Source organism: Giraffa tippelskirchi, chromosome 9 (genome assembly GCF_054371585.1).
Source record: "Giraffa tippelskirchi isolate mGirTip1 chromosome 9, T2T-mGirTip1v1.2.pri, whole genome shotgun sequence".
In the NCBI taxonomy this organism is placed as follows: Eukaryota; Metazoa; Chordata; class Mammalia; order Artiodactyla; family Giraffidae; genus Giraffa; species Giraffa tippelskirchi.
Window position 1 is genome coordinate 54,276,989 of NC_137283.1, and position 16,874 is coordinate 54,293,862.

Genomic DNA, 16,874 nt, shown 5'->3' on the forward strand with positions numbered 1-16,874 from the left:
TTGAGCTGCCAAATCGGACGCTTGCTGGCGCTCTGGGGACGGGCCCTTCCTGGAACCTCATGTGGGACCCACCTGCTCCGGGCGCTGCAGGAAGGGGCAAGCTCAGGTCACGTGGAGGACCTGGGGGCAGCTGGGGGGGGGGCCTGGTCTCAGTTGGGAAGAAGAGAGTGGACGCCGCAGCCCCAGGGAGCAGCCCTCTTAGCCATCTTCTTTACAGCCAGGTGTCTCATCTTCTCCTTGAGATGGAGCCCCATTCCGCCAATATATATATATATATATATATTTAAAAAAACCTGTTCCCCTACCATTCTCATATTGCCATTTCGATTAAATTTTAAGAGCACACAAACGTAATGTTCCTCTCGGATCAAATTAGAAAAAAACAGGTGCACTTTTGCATAAGGAAATTAAGTTGCAGACAATATGAAGATTTGCTAAAATGCAGACACTGATGAAAATAAGTAGCCCTTTTATTTGTAATTATTGAGGCAATCTGTTCGCAAAGTGTACATGTGAATGGTCTGACAGATCCGTGGACTCCGGCAGACTGCCGCGAACAACTTGGAGCCGTTCTGCAAAGAACAGATTTTTTTTTTTCTCTCTCTCTTAGAAAATATATATTTGTTCTCTCCTCCATCTCCTGGTGCTATTCACAAGACATGAAATGCCATAAATAGGAGTTTCGTGGTTACACAAGGCCCCTCCCTAATATACACACTTGATCGGGGCAGAAGACACGTTCTGACAGTTTAACTCTTCCTTGGATAGCCCCGCCAAGCGGGCAGCGGCCGGGCGGCGGTCCTCAGGGGCTGGGGTCATCGATGGGCCTCCGGCAGTAGGGGCAACAGGTGTGCTGAAGCACCAGCAACTCGTAGTCCTCCGAATGGAACATCTGAGGAGAGATGGCCGTGACCCTGCAACCCTGGGCGCTGAGCACCCCCGAGCCGGGTGGGGACCACCGCCCTGCTAAGGGCAGGCGGCTTGGCAGTGAGTCGGGGCTAGAAACACCAAGTCCTGGCCACCCTTGTCTGGGGACCAGCGGGGAGCTAGGGAAGGTGTGAGGCCCCTTCTACCCGAAATGAAGTTCAAAGGTGCATCACACTGGCCGGCCCTCCTGGATGAAGGGCAGGTACAAGGAGCACAAGGTCAGGGGGCAAATCCACAGCAGTCCAGGGATGCACGTGAGGTCGGGGGGGAGGCGACTAAGGACGGCCAAGCCTCTCCTCCAGCCCGGGGCCCTGGCCTTGGCCGCTGAGGGACACGTGTGCTCCCCCCGATGCCTGGCCTCCCTATGGGGACCATCTGGGAAGCGCAACAGCAGCTGGAGGGAAGGAACCGGGGACCACATGCGCGCGGCAGGCAGCGGGCTGGGTACCTGGAAGCAGGAGGGGCACATGGTGATGGAGGCGTCGGGCAGGAGGGAGCGGAAGTACTGCCACTGCAGGGGCGGCGGCCAGCGCTTGATGAGGACGTCCCGCCGGCTCATGGAGCGCAGCACCGAGCGGTTCACCACCACGGGCACAAACTCCGAGCCGCCTTGCTGCAGGCCGGGCGGGCAGAGGGCACAGGGCCTCGCTCAGCCAGCGGGGGGGCCACAGAGGACCCCCGAGCCCTCCCCTGCCGGGGCTGGTCCTCTCTCTGTGACGGGGAGCCCGCCTCCCTCCCCCGGGGGCCCCAGCGGGGAGTGTGCGGAGGAAAGGGACCTGAGCCAGGCCTCGGGGGTCTCAGCAGCCTGTCACTCAGGGTGCCCGCACCTCGAAGCTCAGCTTGGCTGTGAAAGGGTCATCGTCCCCCACGGAGTCCATGCTCTCATCCAGCCTCAGGGTCTGGGCATCTGAGGGGTGCTGGTCAAGGATGGGGACTGAGGCCAAGGGAGAGGCCCCCGTCCTACCGACGCGTTGAGACTCACGGGGTGGGGGGCTCCCTTTGGGCCTGTGTGGGACCCTCCCCATGGCTCAGGGAAGGACGGCAAGGCGTGCGAGTGGCTTTCCCCACAGAGGAGAGGCCTGCTCACATACAGCCCGGCACACAGGTCGGGGGAGGCTGCAAGAGGCTCTGAGGGCTTCCGCTGCAGCCCCCCAAGACCCGGCATGGCTCACGGAGGCCGCTGAGACGCAGCGTGGGAGCCAAGGCCTGCAGGCTGCAGGGGCCAGGGCAGGTATGACAGGCCGGGCGGGAAGCCACAGCCCCTAGCACAGCCGGCGGCTCCTGGAGTGTCTCCCCACAGCTGCTGGGCAGCCTCACGGACCCTCCTCGCAGAGCAGGGTGAGCGCCCTGGGAATCCCGGGGCCGGCCAGCCTAGGCAGGAGGTGCCCAGGGAGCCGCCCTCTCGGCCAGGCCCCCGCCCCCCAGGGAAGCGAAGCTGCGGGTGCCCAGTCAGGGTGGGCCGTGCCCACAGCAGCCACACCCCGTGGGCGGGTGCGGGCGCGTGGACACGGCTCCTGCTTCCCATCCTCCGTGGCATGTGCTACCCCTGAGGCAGCTCTGCACCCCGGCCGCCACCCCGCCCGGCTCTGGCCCCGAGCCTGCTGCTGTGGGGGCCTCTCCAGCATGCAGAGTGGCCTGCCCTCGCCTCCCTGGCCCAGCGACTCCCCAAGGCCCCCCTGCCTCCGGGCTGGCACTCAGCGGACACACACACAGGGTCCGGCCGGCACCCAGGATACTGTTGCTCGTGATCTCTTGCCATTGGTTCTCCCGCTTCTGTCTCGGCGCCTCCAGGTCAATGAGGGACACAGCTTCTTCGTCCGTGATCCCCTCCTCCAGGTAGAATTCAACCAGGTGCAGCACCTCTGCAGACACAGGCAAGGGAGAGGCTGGGAAGCTCTCACAGGCAGTGCTGGGGGGTGGGGAGGGAGGTCCCAGAGCTCCTTCCCGCCCAGCACAGGCCTTGCTGAAAGCTGGCGGGGCAGCAGGGGGAAGCAGGCATGTGTGGGCAAGGGGCCTCGACCCCTCCACCATTGCCCAGAGGACGGGCTCCTCTGCAGAGGAAGAGGAGAGGCCTCTGCCCAGGGAATTTTGTCAGGCAGAGCAGCACTCCAGGCTCTGAGGGGTCTGGGCAGCACTGGCCCTGCCTCTGGGAACACTGAGTGACCCTGTGTGTCAGGCGGGGTGGGGGTCTCACTGTCCCCACTTTGTCCCCCAAATGAGGACACGGGCTGCGCCATCCACTGGCCAGCTGCCCTGCCTGCTCGCCGCACTCACCGTAGGAAGAGGCAGAGAAGACGAAGGGCTGGCGGCAGTTGATGCAGACGTTGCCCAGGTTGTTGAGCAGCGGGTTGTTGGTGGAGCAGCGGTAGCACAAGGGCACCAGCTCCTGCAGGACAGAGCACGGCCGCTGAGGGCCCTATGGGGGTGCGGGCACAGCCCTGTCTCCTCGCCTGGACTCTGGCTCCAGCCTCCTGGGGCCTGGCGGCCAAGAGGTGAGGCCACCTGTGCGGGCAGGGCAGGGGGTCTGGCGGGGGGCACGTGCATGGGCTCTGCACGATAATGAAGCAGAGTAAGGGTCTACGGAGACCACAGAGGCCCTGCCCCCTGGGGCCCACTGCCCAGGACACCCCCTTCCCAGGCAGGGCTCAGCAGTTGCGGCTCTTCTGGTAGGAATGACAATGGCCACAGCCACCATTTACCAGGCAGCCACTGTGCTCCATGGGTTGTGCCAAGCACATGACCCACTTCAGTCTCACTTCTCCTCACAGCCTCCTGCAGGAAAGCTGTTACACGCATCCCCATTTGATAGACGTGGAAACTGAGGCTCAGGAAGACTGAGACATAGCTAGGAAATGGAGGAGCTGGGATTCGAACTCGGATCTGTCTGATGCCAAGTCTCTGCTCTGAGCTTGAAGGAGGGGACTGTGGAGGAGACAGTGGCTGGTTGGGTTGGGAGAAGGGAGGTTGGGGCACAGATGGAGCTGCAGACCCTCGGGGTGGATCTGCAGGTGAGTGATAACCTGCTTCCAGAAAGGGGGGGGACTAGACCAGGGGATTCTAGGATGAGGCACAGGCAGAGACACTAGGCCCTGGGGCTGGGGCAGAGCAGACCTGGAGCCCCAGGACGGCTGGGAAGCAAGCGGGCAGGGCTGTGGGGCTCAGGGGGCTGTGATGAACAGAAGAGGCAGAGAAGGAAGAGCAGAAAGAGCTGGCACAACAGGGCTCTAGCAGGGGAGGGGGTGCAGAGCCCCGGGAGCATGGCAGTCATCATTCAGTCAAACCCAGGCCGGGCACAGAGGTGTCAGGAGAGGCCTCCTGCCCGAGGGGCCAGGGCCCGCACCTCGCTGTCATGGAAGGGCTTGGAGCGGATGGTCAGGCTGCCCAGCTCGATGGACTTCTGGAACCGGGCGGGGATCTGCAGGCCCTGCAGCTTGTCGTAGGCGTGCCGGGCCAGCTTGTAGGCGCCCAGGGCCTTGCTCTGTTTGGCCAGGGTGAAGAGCGTGTTCCTGCCGACGATGAGGTTAAGGACGACAGACGCCACAGCAGGCCCGAGCGCGGGCACTGCCCATCTCTGGAGTGAGCTCCGAGCTGGACTGCAGCTTGCGTGGGTGCCAGGAGGGCATGGGAAGGAGCCTGAGGACTGCTTTGCTCATCTGTGGGACGTAAGCAGATTTCTCGGATATCAAGGCCCAGAGATTTTTCCAGAGATAGAGACAGTGTCGTTTGCATTAATATTTTAACCTTGCTTGGGTTTTCTGGGCCTGCTGATGGCTCATCTTGGACCCTGGCTGGGCCAAAATGGCTCTCCCTGCCTCACTCGGCCTGCCAGCCAGCCCCTAGATTGCCTGGCACCAAGTGCCCCCCACTCCAGCTCCGCCAGGAGGAGCCTGGTCCCCAGTGCAGAACACTCTTCTGCCTGTGCTTCACCAAGGCCACAGTGAGCTCCAGGCTCAGCCTCCCTGGCTCCGGGGCCCTTCTCTGAGCTCCTAGTCTGGGGCCGACGGGCTTTTGTGCTCCGCCTCAGGTCACCTCAAGTGCTGGGTGTGCCCAGGCCGGGAATGCCCTTCCTCTTCTCACCCTGACTCTGAATGCCCTTCCCCACTGCTCCCTGCTGGGCCTCAGCTAAGCAAGGCCCGTGTCCCAAGCCTCCTCCGAGCCATCCCTCCCTGACGTTCCTGCTGCCCATGCCCCACCCCGCCCCCATGGCCTCTTCCATAGTCATCACGTGCAGATGAGTTTCCTTGTCTGCGTCTCCCCTGTCCTCCCCGGAGTCAGGGACTGTGTCAGGAGCTGTTTCCACGTCCCCAGTGGACGTGAGGGTTAAGCTCAGGGCAGGGTTCAGTCAGACTGTGCTGACCTGAACAGAACTTGCTGCAAGGGCTGCGTGCAGGGTCCAAGGCCCCATGATGGGGGCAGCTTCCCCCGAAATGTAAAGGATGGGCCTGAACCCCTTCAGAGAGGCTGGTTCTCACCAACTGGCAACCCTGAGCCCTTCCCTAGGAGGGTCTGTGATTCACGGGAAGAAGGCAGGGAGGGGGCTTGGCAGAGGCTGAGAGGTAGTGGCATCCCCTCCTTCAGCGGGGGACAGGGGCTTCTTGTGACTTCAGTCCCTTTCAGGACCTTCAGGACTGGGGGTTATTTCCTCGCAGTCTCTGGCAGCACAGGCCCTCAGGCTCCTCTGTGGCCCTCACCTGCAGCCTGAGGAGGACAGGCCGGCTCCCAGGCAGGCCCTGAGGCTGCTGCCCCCTCAGCCCGGCTCCCAGGCAGGGGGCTTCAGGTCCTCCCTTCCCCCACCTCACTTCCCTCCAGCCCCTTCTGTGCGCTGGGTGCTCCCCTGGAACATCTACTCAGGCCTCCCCTGGTTACCTCACCCTATGGGACAGATGTCGCCTCCTCCAGGCAGCCTTCCCTGACTCTGGCCTTCACCCTTGCACACCGTACCAGTCCTACTGAATGAGGCCCTGACACTCGTCGTCTCCCTTGTCTGATGGCAGCTTGTCGCCTGCTACCGGCTACGCGCTAGGGACACAGCAGGTGCTCATCCACCTGGGCTGAACAAAGCTCTCCACACCCCAGGTCCCCAGCTCAGAGACCTGGTGCTTCCTCCAGTCCAGTCACACACTCCTCTGGGGGTTACAGAAGGCCCGCTCAGTGTGTTGGCCAGAGACCCTCTGCCGGGCCCAGAGAGCCCTGAAAACTACCCCTCCCTTGGCGTTGGCCTTGGCCTCACTGGCTGAGCCTCGCCTTCAGCAGCAGCACGGCGAGCTCCCTCCCTCCGTCCGTCCGTCCCTGAGGGCTGCTGGAGAGAGAAGGGAGCCTCTGCCAGCAGAGTGCTCTGGAAGAACTCCTGGGGCCATCAGACAGGAGGTGCAGGACAGAGGGCGGTGAGCGAAGGATACACTTTGGAGATGCCCAGGGGGGTGTCCTTGGTCAGGCTGTGCAGCAGGAATCTGGAGATGTTGAAGAGCGTCTCTGGAAGGTGGAAGCTGAACGGCTCCTCCTGCCGTGAGAAAAGCACACAGAATTGAATTTCTCAGTCGAGCGGCTGCTGGGCCGGGTGAGAGGCAGACGCCGGGAACTCAGAGTGACTTCAACAGAAGAGCCATCGCCCAGGGAGCACCTACTGTGTGTGTGCTGGGCACCTGTGGTCACACTGTGTGACCTCAACCCAGCCTGGTGAGGGAAGCACCTTCACCCTCACTGCAGTGAGGACAAAACCATGGCCCCAGACACCGTCTGCCCACGACACCCGCTAGAAAAGCATGGGGCTGGGATTCAAACCCATTGAAAGTGTTTCTCTGAAGTTCATTGCCTCTGGGGTGGCTAACGATTCCTTCTCCCTGAGCTCAAGTTGTTGCCAATTAGCTCTAAAAGGGGAGACCTTTAGGCAATTTGAGACATGACCCCCATACAAGCATCTCCTTAAACGGGGGCACTTAACCCTTTGTAGCCTGAGAGCCCAGGGCTCCTCTCTGCTGTCCAGCAGCAGTCTGATGGTAATGCCCACAGACCTGTCAGACGCTGAGGTCCCTGCTGCATGCCTCTGCCCCCGTGCCCGGCACAGGCCCCCCTATCAGACAGGCGCTCAGCACTCGCAAGTTGAACGCACAGGTCTTCTGCACCGAGGGGCCACCAGAAGCTCCACACATAGCCTGCAGCGGATGTTCCACCAGGAGGGGTATATAAGAGGTTAAGAGATCCCTGTTTTGAAGGACTCTGGCACGCTGCTTCAGATGACAAGATGAAAGCAGGCCAGCTTCCCCTGCCAGCCAGCACTCAATGGTAATAAACTGACATTTCCTCAAGGGCCCTGCTGGGGCCGCACTCAGCGCTGAGCCACCAGGACTTGGGCCCTAATTGGTCTCGATCTGCGAGGACTCGCTTTATGCCACTTCTCTGGTCCAGAGCCCAGCATTCTCTCCTTAGTTCTCACTTAAATTTCTACAGCCTCTGTCAGTTCCAAGAAAACCTGAGACTGCATCCTCTCCTGGGTGAGAGCCAAGGAGAAGCCTGCCTCTGGTTTTACCACACGAGGTGTGGAAGCTCAGAAGTGTCCCAGGGAGAGGAGCGGGGGGCTCCCCTGGGAAAGGCGCCGTCACCTCCAAACCAGAGCTGCTCTGCCGGGCCAGACACCAAACCCTGAGACACTGCCCCGCTCCAGGTCTGCGCTCATGCTGGGGCCTCTGCCAGGAATGGCCTCCCTCCTCCCCCTCTTCACCTGCCCCCGTCTTACTCATCTCCCACCTCCCGGCTTGGGGGCCACCCCCTCCAGGAAGTCTTCTTAGTCCTCTAAGCACATCCTTTGAGGGAACTAAAATGCAACTGCTTGTTTCTAGGCCGATGGAAGGCTGGCGTGAGGTCTCCACACAGGGCAGCGGCAAGAGCCGACACTCATCCAGGGTCCCCCTTCCAAGTGCTGCTGTGTCAACTCATTGGATCCTCACTGTCAAGTAGGCACTGCTATGACCCTCATCTTACAGAGATGGGAGCTGAAGCACAGAGGAGAGTAAACGACCTGCCCAAGGTCACACGGCGGAGTTGGGGCGTGAGGCCAGCGGTCTGCCTTCTTCAATCAGCCGGCGGGGGTGGGGGGTAGGTGAGCTGCTAACAGCCCAGGCTCCAAGTCAGGCTGCTGTCTGGGTTCAAGTCCTGGCTCTCCTACTTACTAGCTGTGGGATCTCTCTGTCCAGCACCTCAGTTTCTTCATCTCTAAAATGGGATGACAGTATGTATTTCACAGCATGGTCGAAAGGCTGATACAACGAAGCCCTCGGCACAATGCCTATTCAGTAAGTGCTTAGGAAAGGTCGTCTAGTGTTATTACCCTCTGACTTATCAGCATGGGGCAAGCTCACACTGCTGAGTGACTGAGGATAGGCAAACAAGGAAGCTGAAGACAATCTGTCACCTGTTCCCCACTGTCAGGAGGCAGATTTAAAAGAGCTTAAACAAAGGATTCGGGAGTCATTAAAAGAGCTGTTTGGGTCTCTGGAGATCAAGTCAACCCTCTCCTTTGTAAAGAAGGAAACTGAGGGTCAGAAAGGGAAAGTGAATCGCTCCAGGTCACACAGAAAGTCAGTGGCAGGGCCAGGGAGGGACCTCGGGCCTTTGGTTAGAGCTGGACCTTCACCTGACTAGAAGATGGGGGCCCCTGGAACGTCCCCCATGGGTCATTTAGAGAGACAGCCCTCTGAGTGACAAAGCAGAGTCTGCCTGAGTCATCGAACCTGAAGCAAGCGACCAGAAGGCCCCCTCCAGCTCCAGCCGGCTGATTCTGAAGCCCACACACTGCACGTCAAACAAGCAAACAATCAAGGAAAACCAAAGTTCCAACCTGTCTCCCAGGGAGAGACCCGACTTCTCAGCAAGTCGTCACGCCCTGTGGGTGGGTTTCTGCTCCACCCAGAGGTCTGCTGCTCTGTGAGACGTGCCCAAGCCCCCCTGCCTGGCAGGCGGTGCCCCTGCCCACCTTACCACGTATCGCTGGATGGCATGGTAGCCGTGGTACAGCTCGGCCAGGTGCTGGAAGTGGTGGAACTTGCCGAGCATCACCTCCTTCTGGGCAGGGTCTGTGGAAAGCGGGGAGGGTGTGTGTCAGCCTGGGCCAGTTCTCCCTCGACACCCAGCCTGCCCCAGCCAGGGGGGATGGAGAAGGCGCTCTGCTATCCAAGGCAGCGGAAGTCCCGGCGGCTGAGCACACGGCAGGACTCCTCTCGGGGTCACTCCCTGGGGGAGGGCTGGCGTGGAAGAGGCTAATCACCAGCACCCAGACCGGCCAGGGCCCCCTGGCAGGGAGGGTGGGTGGACGTCAGGTTCGTTCACGCTCACCTCATGCCTTTTCCCTCCCTGGCCTTCCTCCTCGAAGCCCACACACCTGGCCAGAACAGAAAGTGCCCCCTCACACCAGGGCTTGACAGTTTTCTAACTATACCCATGGCTCTGGGTGGTCATGCAGGAAGCAGAGCGGGTCACCCCTGCTCCAGACAGGGGGCAGCGCTGGGGAAGGACTATGCCTTGTCACGAGTGCCCAGGCGGCTCCCATGCCAGCGTCCCCCCACGCCCGCAGGCAGGCCTCGGCCAGGGGGACAGCATCTCCCTGCCCCATCCGCTTCCAGAAGGCCCGCGGCACATCATGGGAAGTCTCATGAAGGAAATCAACATCGAAACTATCCTCCTGCCTGGGACGAGTGAGAATCCGGAGTGTGCTCCTATACAGTGATCTCTTCTTCACCTTTTCATTTAATTTTTTTTTTTAAGCCAGCTCCAGTTACAGGCTCCCAGGTAGCCAGGGAGAGACATGTTCTGAATTAGCAACACAGGCCAGGACCTCCCAACCGTAACCCCAGGATGGCCCTCATACCATCCTGAAGCTGGTGGGCAAACTGGGAAGAGATGACACGCGAGATTACGCTGCTGCAAGACAGGGTTATGGACAATACACCCAATAAACAAGCCCAGGGCTTTAATTAAAGCCTCCCAGCTCTTCCGATGTTTATCTTGGTGCCAGAACGGGGCTGAGGAAAACAAGGGGCCCGGCTGATGCTTGCTTACCTTGAGCTATATCGAGGCACTGCATGGAGAGCATCCAGTAATAATAGGCGGCGTCATTAAACCTGTTCTCGACCACAGCATTGTGCGTGAGCTGCTCCAGCACCCGGACCGCTTCGCCCTGCCGCCCGGCCTTGTGGAATGCTGCGGGGGCACAAGAGCATGCCCCATGTGGGGGAGTTGGGGGGGGTTCTGCGGGGCTTGTGGGGGGTGGGGGGCCACTGCAGAAGTAGGACAGTCATCGGAGCAGCTGCAGCCCCACGTTGCCGGGATGCGCCTTTCAGGCCAAAGGCTATAAATAACCGAGGCTACATCCTGAAAAAGTACAGTGAGATATACTCCTCTGGGGGCTGGGAAAAGGCAACCCACTTTGGGAAGGCACGGGAGACAGAGAAGGCTGAGGGCCACACCGCGGGACAAAGTCTGAGGGCGGAAGCGTAGCTCACCATGTGCCCTGCCCCATGCCAGGACAAAGCTTGGCCACTCCCCGGGTGACATGGTGAGGGGCTCAGGGCTTTTGTTGCCAGTTCCCCCACTGCATCGTCACAACAGACCTACACACTCTGTGAAATGGACTCATGAGGTGGAGGTAAGCTGGCACCCACAAGGTCACAGAACCCAGCCCGACGCAAGTGCTTGGTCGGTCTTCAACTGAGGGCTTTTGGATGACCACCTTGGAAAATCTGGCTTGGTTCTAGCAACCAAACATTTGTGAAAACCAGCAGAACATTTCCCAACCGTTCTTCCATCCACTTCACAGAAATTTCTAGACTTCTAACTATGTGGCCAGAGCCTTGGGGTGTTGGGGACGCCTAGGGAGGCACTCCTAGCTGTGACACTTGCCCACATGTGAGCGCTCGGATGATCCAAGCCCCCTGTGATAGGGAAGGAAGAGGTCTGGCCTTTGTTACATTCTCATCTCCAATCTCTTGTCTGAGCACCAAGTTACTATGACGATGGATTCTTGGACGGGTAGACACAGACAGATGGGTAGGTTGACGTGTTTTGCCCAAACATGCACATACTTCAGCACCTGGGTGCTCTGGAAGCACTGAAGCCGTGGAGAACACGCTGTCCTGCCACAGGCCTTTCGGCTGAGGAGCTCCACGGGGAGACACCCCGATATGTGTGCAGAGGTGACCACTGTTCCCACAGAGAGGTGCAAACGGGATGCTATGGAAGATGACACGCTCAGCTGCGATCAGAGCCCTGCCCAGAGAGGCAGCAAACCCGAGTCGGGAGAACCAGGCTCCCAGACAGGCAGACCTTGGTCTGATGCTGGCTCTCCTGTTTGTGGCTTTGGGACTTTGCAGGGTACCATCAGCCTCTGCGTCTCTGCAGGGCTACAGGCAAGATGCAGGCTTATGTGGTAAAGCGCCCAATCAGTGCCTGGCGCCGAGAAGGCCGTCATATTTAAAACTACTACCAGTTAAAGCTCTAGATGTCCTTTCTCTCCTGTGTGCAGCTGTTTTCCCAGAGGGTGAGCTGAGGAGCAGAGGACACCCCGTTTCCCTGAGCCAGAGATAGAACCCAAGTTTCTCTTCTGGGCGAGGAAAAGTGGCAGGTGAGACCGTGCCACCCACTGTATGGGAGGTCTCTTGTTCCATCCTTGACCCACTGCACCCTGCCTCAAATTCCCTCTGTGCCACGTCCTTGCTGTGGGACTTCAGACAAATCCTCTACCTCCTCCAACCTTAGTTTTCTCATCTATAAAATGGTACCTACGTCACAGGGCCGCTGTGAGGGTAATGCAGGAAGATACACCGGAGCACACGGTGCTTTGCTCAGGGAGGCGACAGGACCTGCCGAAGCTCCTGGGGCTCGCGTGAGTGGCGGGCCCGAGAGCATCCCACTGGAAGCCCGTCTTCACCATCTGGCCCACCACCCCCGTGGGAGGGAGCTGTCCCTCTCGTGGCTGCAGTGGGAGGGCTGGGCAGCTCCCTGCCGCGGGGGTGGCCAGTGCTTTCTCCCGGCCCTTCTGCGCGGTGCCAGGCTGTGCGGCCTACCTTTCTGGGCTTCCTCAAAACGATCGTTCTCTGCGAGCCACTGAGCATAGGGCACGTAGATGTCATCCTTAAACTCGGGGTGCTTCTCACCCAAAGCGAAGGCCTAGGGGAAGAAGCGAATGCAGTCTTCAGAAGCCAGACCCGCCGCCCCCATGAAAACAGGGCGCTTGGCTGAATCCATTAGGGATGTCATATTTTGCCGGCCTGACAACTCAGAGGGGGGGAGTGCCTCCCCCTACCACCACCACCCCTAGAAACGCAAAAACAAATCAGCTCTTTGAAAACAAAAGGCAATTAACAGCAATATGCAAGCGACTGGATTCAATAACAACACAGTCTGTTTCTGGACCACAGAAGCGGCACAGAATCGGAAACATTTTATTTTGAGGCTTTGCGTGGGCTCCCATAGCGCAGCAAACAGATTTCTTTTAATTGCAGGCGACACCTAAGGAAACAGAATTGACATTATCATCACTGCTGCTTATTAGCTGTCAGAGATGACTGTGGACGTGGCGCCACGTGGCACCCGCTGACTGCTTTGTCTGAGCCCCGGAACCACCTGTCGGGCCAGGAGAACCGAAAGTGAGTCATGGGGGCCAGTATGTGGTGACGGGGAGAAAGCCTGCCTGATGCACTCATTTCTGCTGCTTGGGAAAGCTGAGAAACGCCTCAAGAAGCCACGATTGTCTCTGTCTTTGGCTCCACCCATCTTCATCAGTGACCTTGTCACCTCGGCAAACGGAGCCACTGAGAGGGGAGACGAGGGTCAGACGGCTCTTACCAGCAAAGGCCTCGCAATGGCCCTGCAGACCAGACCACAGCGGGTGGGTGGAGTGGGTGAGGACTGTGGGCCCAGCTCTGAGCCCCCTGAAGATGGATTTCAATCCAGGGCACAGGGAGCCAGGGAGCCGGAGGGTGGGAGTCAAGCCACAGAAGGGGAGTACAGCGCCGGCTCCACCAGCCTCCTGCAGCCATCTCTCCTGCTGGCCTGGCTAATTCTCACCAGCCCTTAGGACAGAGGAGTCGGGGGAGAGGGCGAGGCCCCCACAATGGCGCTGGCAGCCTGCACCTGGAAAGTATGGCTGGCGTTTTCTGCTACAATTTGGCAGAAAAATGCCACCGAGCAGGGTTTAAATGTCACAGAGGTGTGGCCTCCGTGTGGGCGACGTGTCAGCCAGGACCAACGGCGGGCAGTGGGGGCTGTCATGTTAACTCTGGCACATCCCTCACATCCATCACAGAGCCAGCAGGCCGTGAAGGTTTCCTGAATGAATGAATGAGCGAAGGCAGAAAGGGAGCGCAGAGAGGCCCTCCAGAACCCTTGGGGCTCAGAGAACTTGCGGGCAGGTCTCCTGACCTTCAGGCCCGCGCTCACGTTGAGGGCAGCTGCTCTCCATGCAAACCGCCCCCCCAGTCCCCGGGTCCCAGGCCTCAGGGAGGGCCCTGGCGCTCACCTCGTCCCAGCGCTGGGTCTCCACGTGCAGCTGAACCAAGGACTTGAGGTCACCAATCTTCAGGTAGGTCTCGGCGGCGTAGCCGGGGTTATCCAGCTTCTTGAAGAAGTGAGCGCACATCAGCAGCGGCTCCCGCTCCGCCTTGTCCAGCTTGCGGGCAATGTCGATGAGCCTGGAGCGGCGAGAGCACGGGCAGGAGGTGGGCTCTGGGGAGGGGGCTGGTGGGGGGAAGTCCAGTGGTGTCTCCGTCTCCCCGAGGGCGGCTCTGCGCCTATCCTGCTGACACCCACCCCCCAGGCTCAGTATGGTGCCTCGACCCCCGGCGCTGGATGCGAGGCTATTCACTGAGGGAGTACTTCACCCAGAAAGGCCGCCCACTTCATGTGCCTTTCCTGGGAGTTACAACCCTGTCCAGCAAGCTCTGGGGGTAGCAGCCAACGTCTGCTGCTCACCTACGCATGTCAGCTCAGCGCCGTGAGCCTTCCCATGTGTGATCTCACTGGATCTTCTCTGCCCTTGGGCGGGGGTGGTGGTACTGTTATTCCCATTTCACAGATGAGGACACCAGAGGCCAGGGTGGAAGGTGGAGCCACCCGACCACGCCTCTGCAGCCGGAAAGTGCCCTCTCCAGCACCATTAGAGGAATTCTTGCAGGAGAGCAGGGGCGGGGGTGAGAGCAGCCCTTGGGGACAGGACTGCTGGAGGAAGGGCCAGTGCGCTAATGTTCTGAGCCCTGGAAGGAGAGCCTGCAGGGATCTGCGCCTCTTCTCCTGGCCGCGGTGCTGACCGGGCCAGGGCGGGGGCGGAGGGGCCATGGGACCACCGGTTCACCGCCTCTCCCCGGGGCAGCCGGCCTGCCACGGCTCGTGGGCACACGGGGCCATGTGGAAAGCGCTTCTTCTCTCCGGAGAGGCCGGGCTTTGGAGCCAAAGCGGCTCTCCCAGGGGAGAGGGGTTCTATCTACCCAGCTCGCTCTTTGTGAGAAAGGATGGGGAAGCGGCTGTTAACAGAGACGTCTCAGAAATCGGCAAGCTCAGGGAGGCCTGTCAATCCGTACTGAGAATAATAATGGCTCTAAAAATACCACTTCTCAGCAAAGAGAGGACACATTTTTAGGGAAAGGTGGCTCAGGCAACCCCTTGGGAGCCCCCACCCCCGCCCTACCCGTTAAACCTAATGTCCCTGGAGAAAGGACAGAGTGTGCTTGATGTCTCTCTTCTGAACTAGGTGAGCATCCCTGGGGTAACGTGATACATACCAGCTGCAAATGTCAGTGACGTGAAAAACTAGAGTGAGTGGGGGCCCTAAACCTGCCTATCCCACCCCTTTTCATGAAAAGAAAAACTTGGTGGGGGCGGGGGGGTAGGTGAAATCTGCACCTCTATCTTCAAGAAATGCTATTCCGGGACAAGAGAACGATGGGGCGGTGGGTCACCCGCCCAGGGCCCTCTGTGAGGGACCGCACCAACCACGTGAGTCAGTTGTCGGACCAGCCCCTCTCCCTCCTGGGTGCCGGGCCAGTGCGGCCCATGGACCACAGAGTGGTTTCCAGGGCAACCGACAGCCTTCAGGGCTCGGGCTGAGCCAACCTCAGGAGCCACTCCCGCATCTCTTTTCCTCTGCCAGGTGCAGCAGCCTGCACGGGTGTACACGTGCACAGACACACAGACACACACACACACATACACGTGTTAGCACGAAGCCCACTCCTCTGACGGTGGGAGGAGAGGCTGCCCCGCCCAAAAAGCGTCCTAAGATTGAGTCCATCCTCTGTCCGGCAGCTCCACACGAAGCCCCGGAGCTTCTGTTCTCTGCCTCTGTCAGTGGCATCGCCGACCGCCCAGCCAGAGCTCAGAGTCCAGCTCCAGTTCCCCAGCCGGCCCCACCTTGATGCCCACCGCCTCAGGTCCTGCCGGTTCAGTTCTTCCACGTCTCTCTCGTTCCCTCCGCTGCCACACGGCACCCCCCCAGCCCACTGCACTTGACACCTACCTGGTCTCCCTTCCTCCAGTTTTCCCTCCATCCTACACCTGCGGCGGGAGCACGGCCCCAACCCAGGGTCCTCTCCACCTACTGACAAGTCTAAACACCTCAGTTTGGCCCCCAAGGGCCTCCCTGTGAGACCAGCCCGGACGCCCCTGCCGCTGCCAGCATCCTCCCCGTCCCTCTCCTGGACCATCACCCGCAGGCGGCCGATTTGTCCTGTCTGTGCTCTTCTTCCCCCTGCACGCCCTTCCCTTCCTGCGTCTCCACCACTTGCAAGTCGTCAAAAGCCCTTCAGGCGAAGACCACCCCCCGGGAGAATGCAGGTCTCCTTCCCCGACGTGCTTGGCACTTCTGTTCTTTTTAGTGCCAACCACCATATAGGTTACGGGCACTGCTCCACGACTGCCTGGCTGTCTGGCCTTGCGCAATCACCCAGTCCCTGAACCTCGGCTTCCTCATCTGAAGTGGGGCATGGAGACACTGACGCTGAGGGTGTTGGGGGAACCACGTGCCCATGAGGAGCTGCAGTGCCAGTTCAGGCAGGGCTCAGGGAATGGTGGCCCCGAAGCCGGGGTGGCTCCCCACTCACCCTCCACCACCCCTTCCCCAAGGCCTTGCTGAGCAGCTCAAAGGCAGCTACTGCTCTATCTGTATCTCCCCCTAACTGAGTCACCATCACCTATGATCAGATACTTAGAGAAACACTATGTTTTCCCTTGTCAGTCACAACCACACGCTGACAGGACATGACACGCTGCCTCCCACGTGCCTGTCGGGGCCGAGACTGGAAACCTACATGTCGACCCAGCCGTGGTTGCCGCTGATCTCGATGGCCTTGCTGTGCTCGCCTGCCGAGATGTACATCTCCACGGCGGCTTTGGGCTCGTTGATGTTTCGAGCCCAGTCAGCCTGTTTGGTGATTAGCATCTTTGTTTCTTTGGGGTCTTCAGATCCAAGGAAATCCTGAGGAAGCACAACAAACAAAAACACTCCGGATTAGAACTTCCTGCTGCCAGCATGATGTCAGAGCTGTCGGAGGCTGCAGCAAGGACAGGCCCGCTTGGCCGTGGCCAGGATGCAGGCGCGAGCCGGGCCCTGTGGGGCTGACTGGGGGAGGGAGGGGGGCAGGCCTGGGGGCCGGGAGGAGGGCTCACGGCCACCCCACAGGTGCTCCTGGGGGGGGGGCAGAGGCAGTGTCAAGGACGGCAGCTCTCAATGCTTCCTGCCCGTCCCGCTAACGGCCGTGTGTTCTTCAGCTGAACAACACTTTCCGGACTCGCGGGAGTACCGTGCACAAACTCCACAGTGCGGGAGGCTCATGGTCAAGGCGCTTTGTCTCTCCTTCATGCAGAGTTTCATGTATCTGTGACTTTACACAATTTCAGATACTCAGACCTAGTGGAACCTTTACTCAGAGAGTAAGGATGACTCCCCCCAACCCCCGCCAATGCCT

At 59.9% G+C, this 16,874-nt stretch overlaps 1 protein-coding gene across 15 annotated transcripts in view; it reads right to left on the reverse strand.

The window, feature by feature from the left end:
• Positions 1 to 452: 452 nt before the first annotated feature.
• IFT122 (intraflagellar transport 122) overlaps positions 453 to 16,874 on the reverse strand; it is a 68,357-nt gene continuing 51,935 nt past the window's right edge. For 13 of the 15 annotated variants that reach the window (XM_081526300.1, XM_081526299.1, XM_081526296.1 and 10 more), the window contains 12 exons: positions 16,218 to 16,384; positions 13,436 to 13,607; positions 11,982 to 12,084; positions 9,979 to 10,119; positions 8,902 to 8,996; positions 6,327 to 6,427; positions 4,268 to 4,433; positions 3,202 to 3,313; positions 2,664 to 2,789; positions 1,755 to 1,834; positions 1,376 to 1,540; positions 453 to 892 (listed from right to left, as the gene is read on the reverse strand). In XM_081526300.1, coding sequence (XP_081382426.1) covers positions 803 to 892; positions 1,376 to 1,540; positions 1,755 to 1,834; positions 2,664 to 2,789; positions 3,202 to 3,313; positions 4,268 to 4,433; positions 6,327 to 6,427; positions 8,902 to 8,996; positions 9,979 to 10,119; positions 11,982 to 12,084; positions 13,436 to 13,607; positions 16,218 to 16,384 — 1,518 coding nt within the window. In that variant the 3' untranslated portion in view covers positions 453 to 802. Of the gene's footprint in view, positions 893 to 1,375; positions 1,541 to 1,754; positions 1,835 to 2,663; positions 2,790 to 3,201; positions 3,850 to 4,267; positions 4,581 to 6,171; positions 6,428 to 8,901; positions 8,997 to 9,978; positions 10,120 to 11,981; positions 12,085 to 13,435; positions 13,608 to 16,217; positions 16,385 to 16,874 lie in introns of those variants that run through there. The other 2 variants (XR_014064351.1, XR_014064352.1) reach the window with 2 other exon arrangements.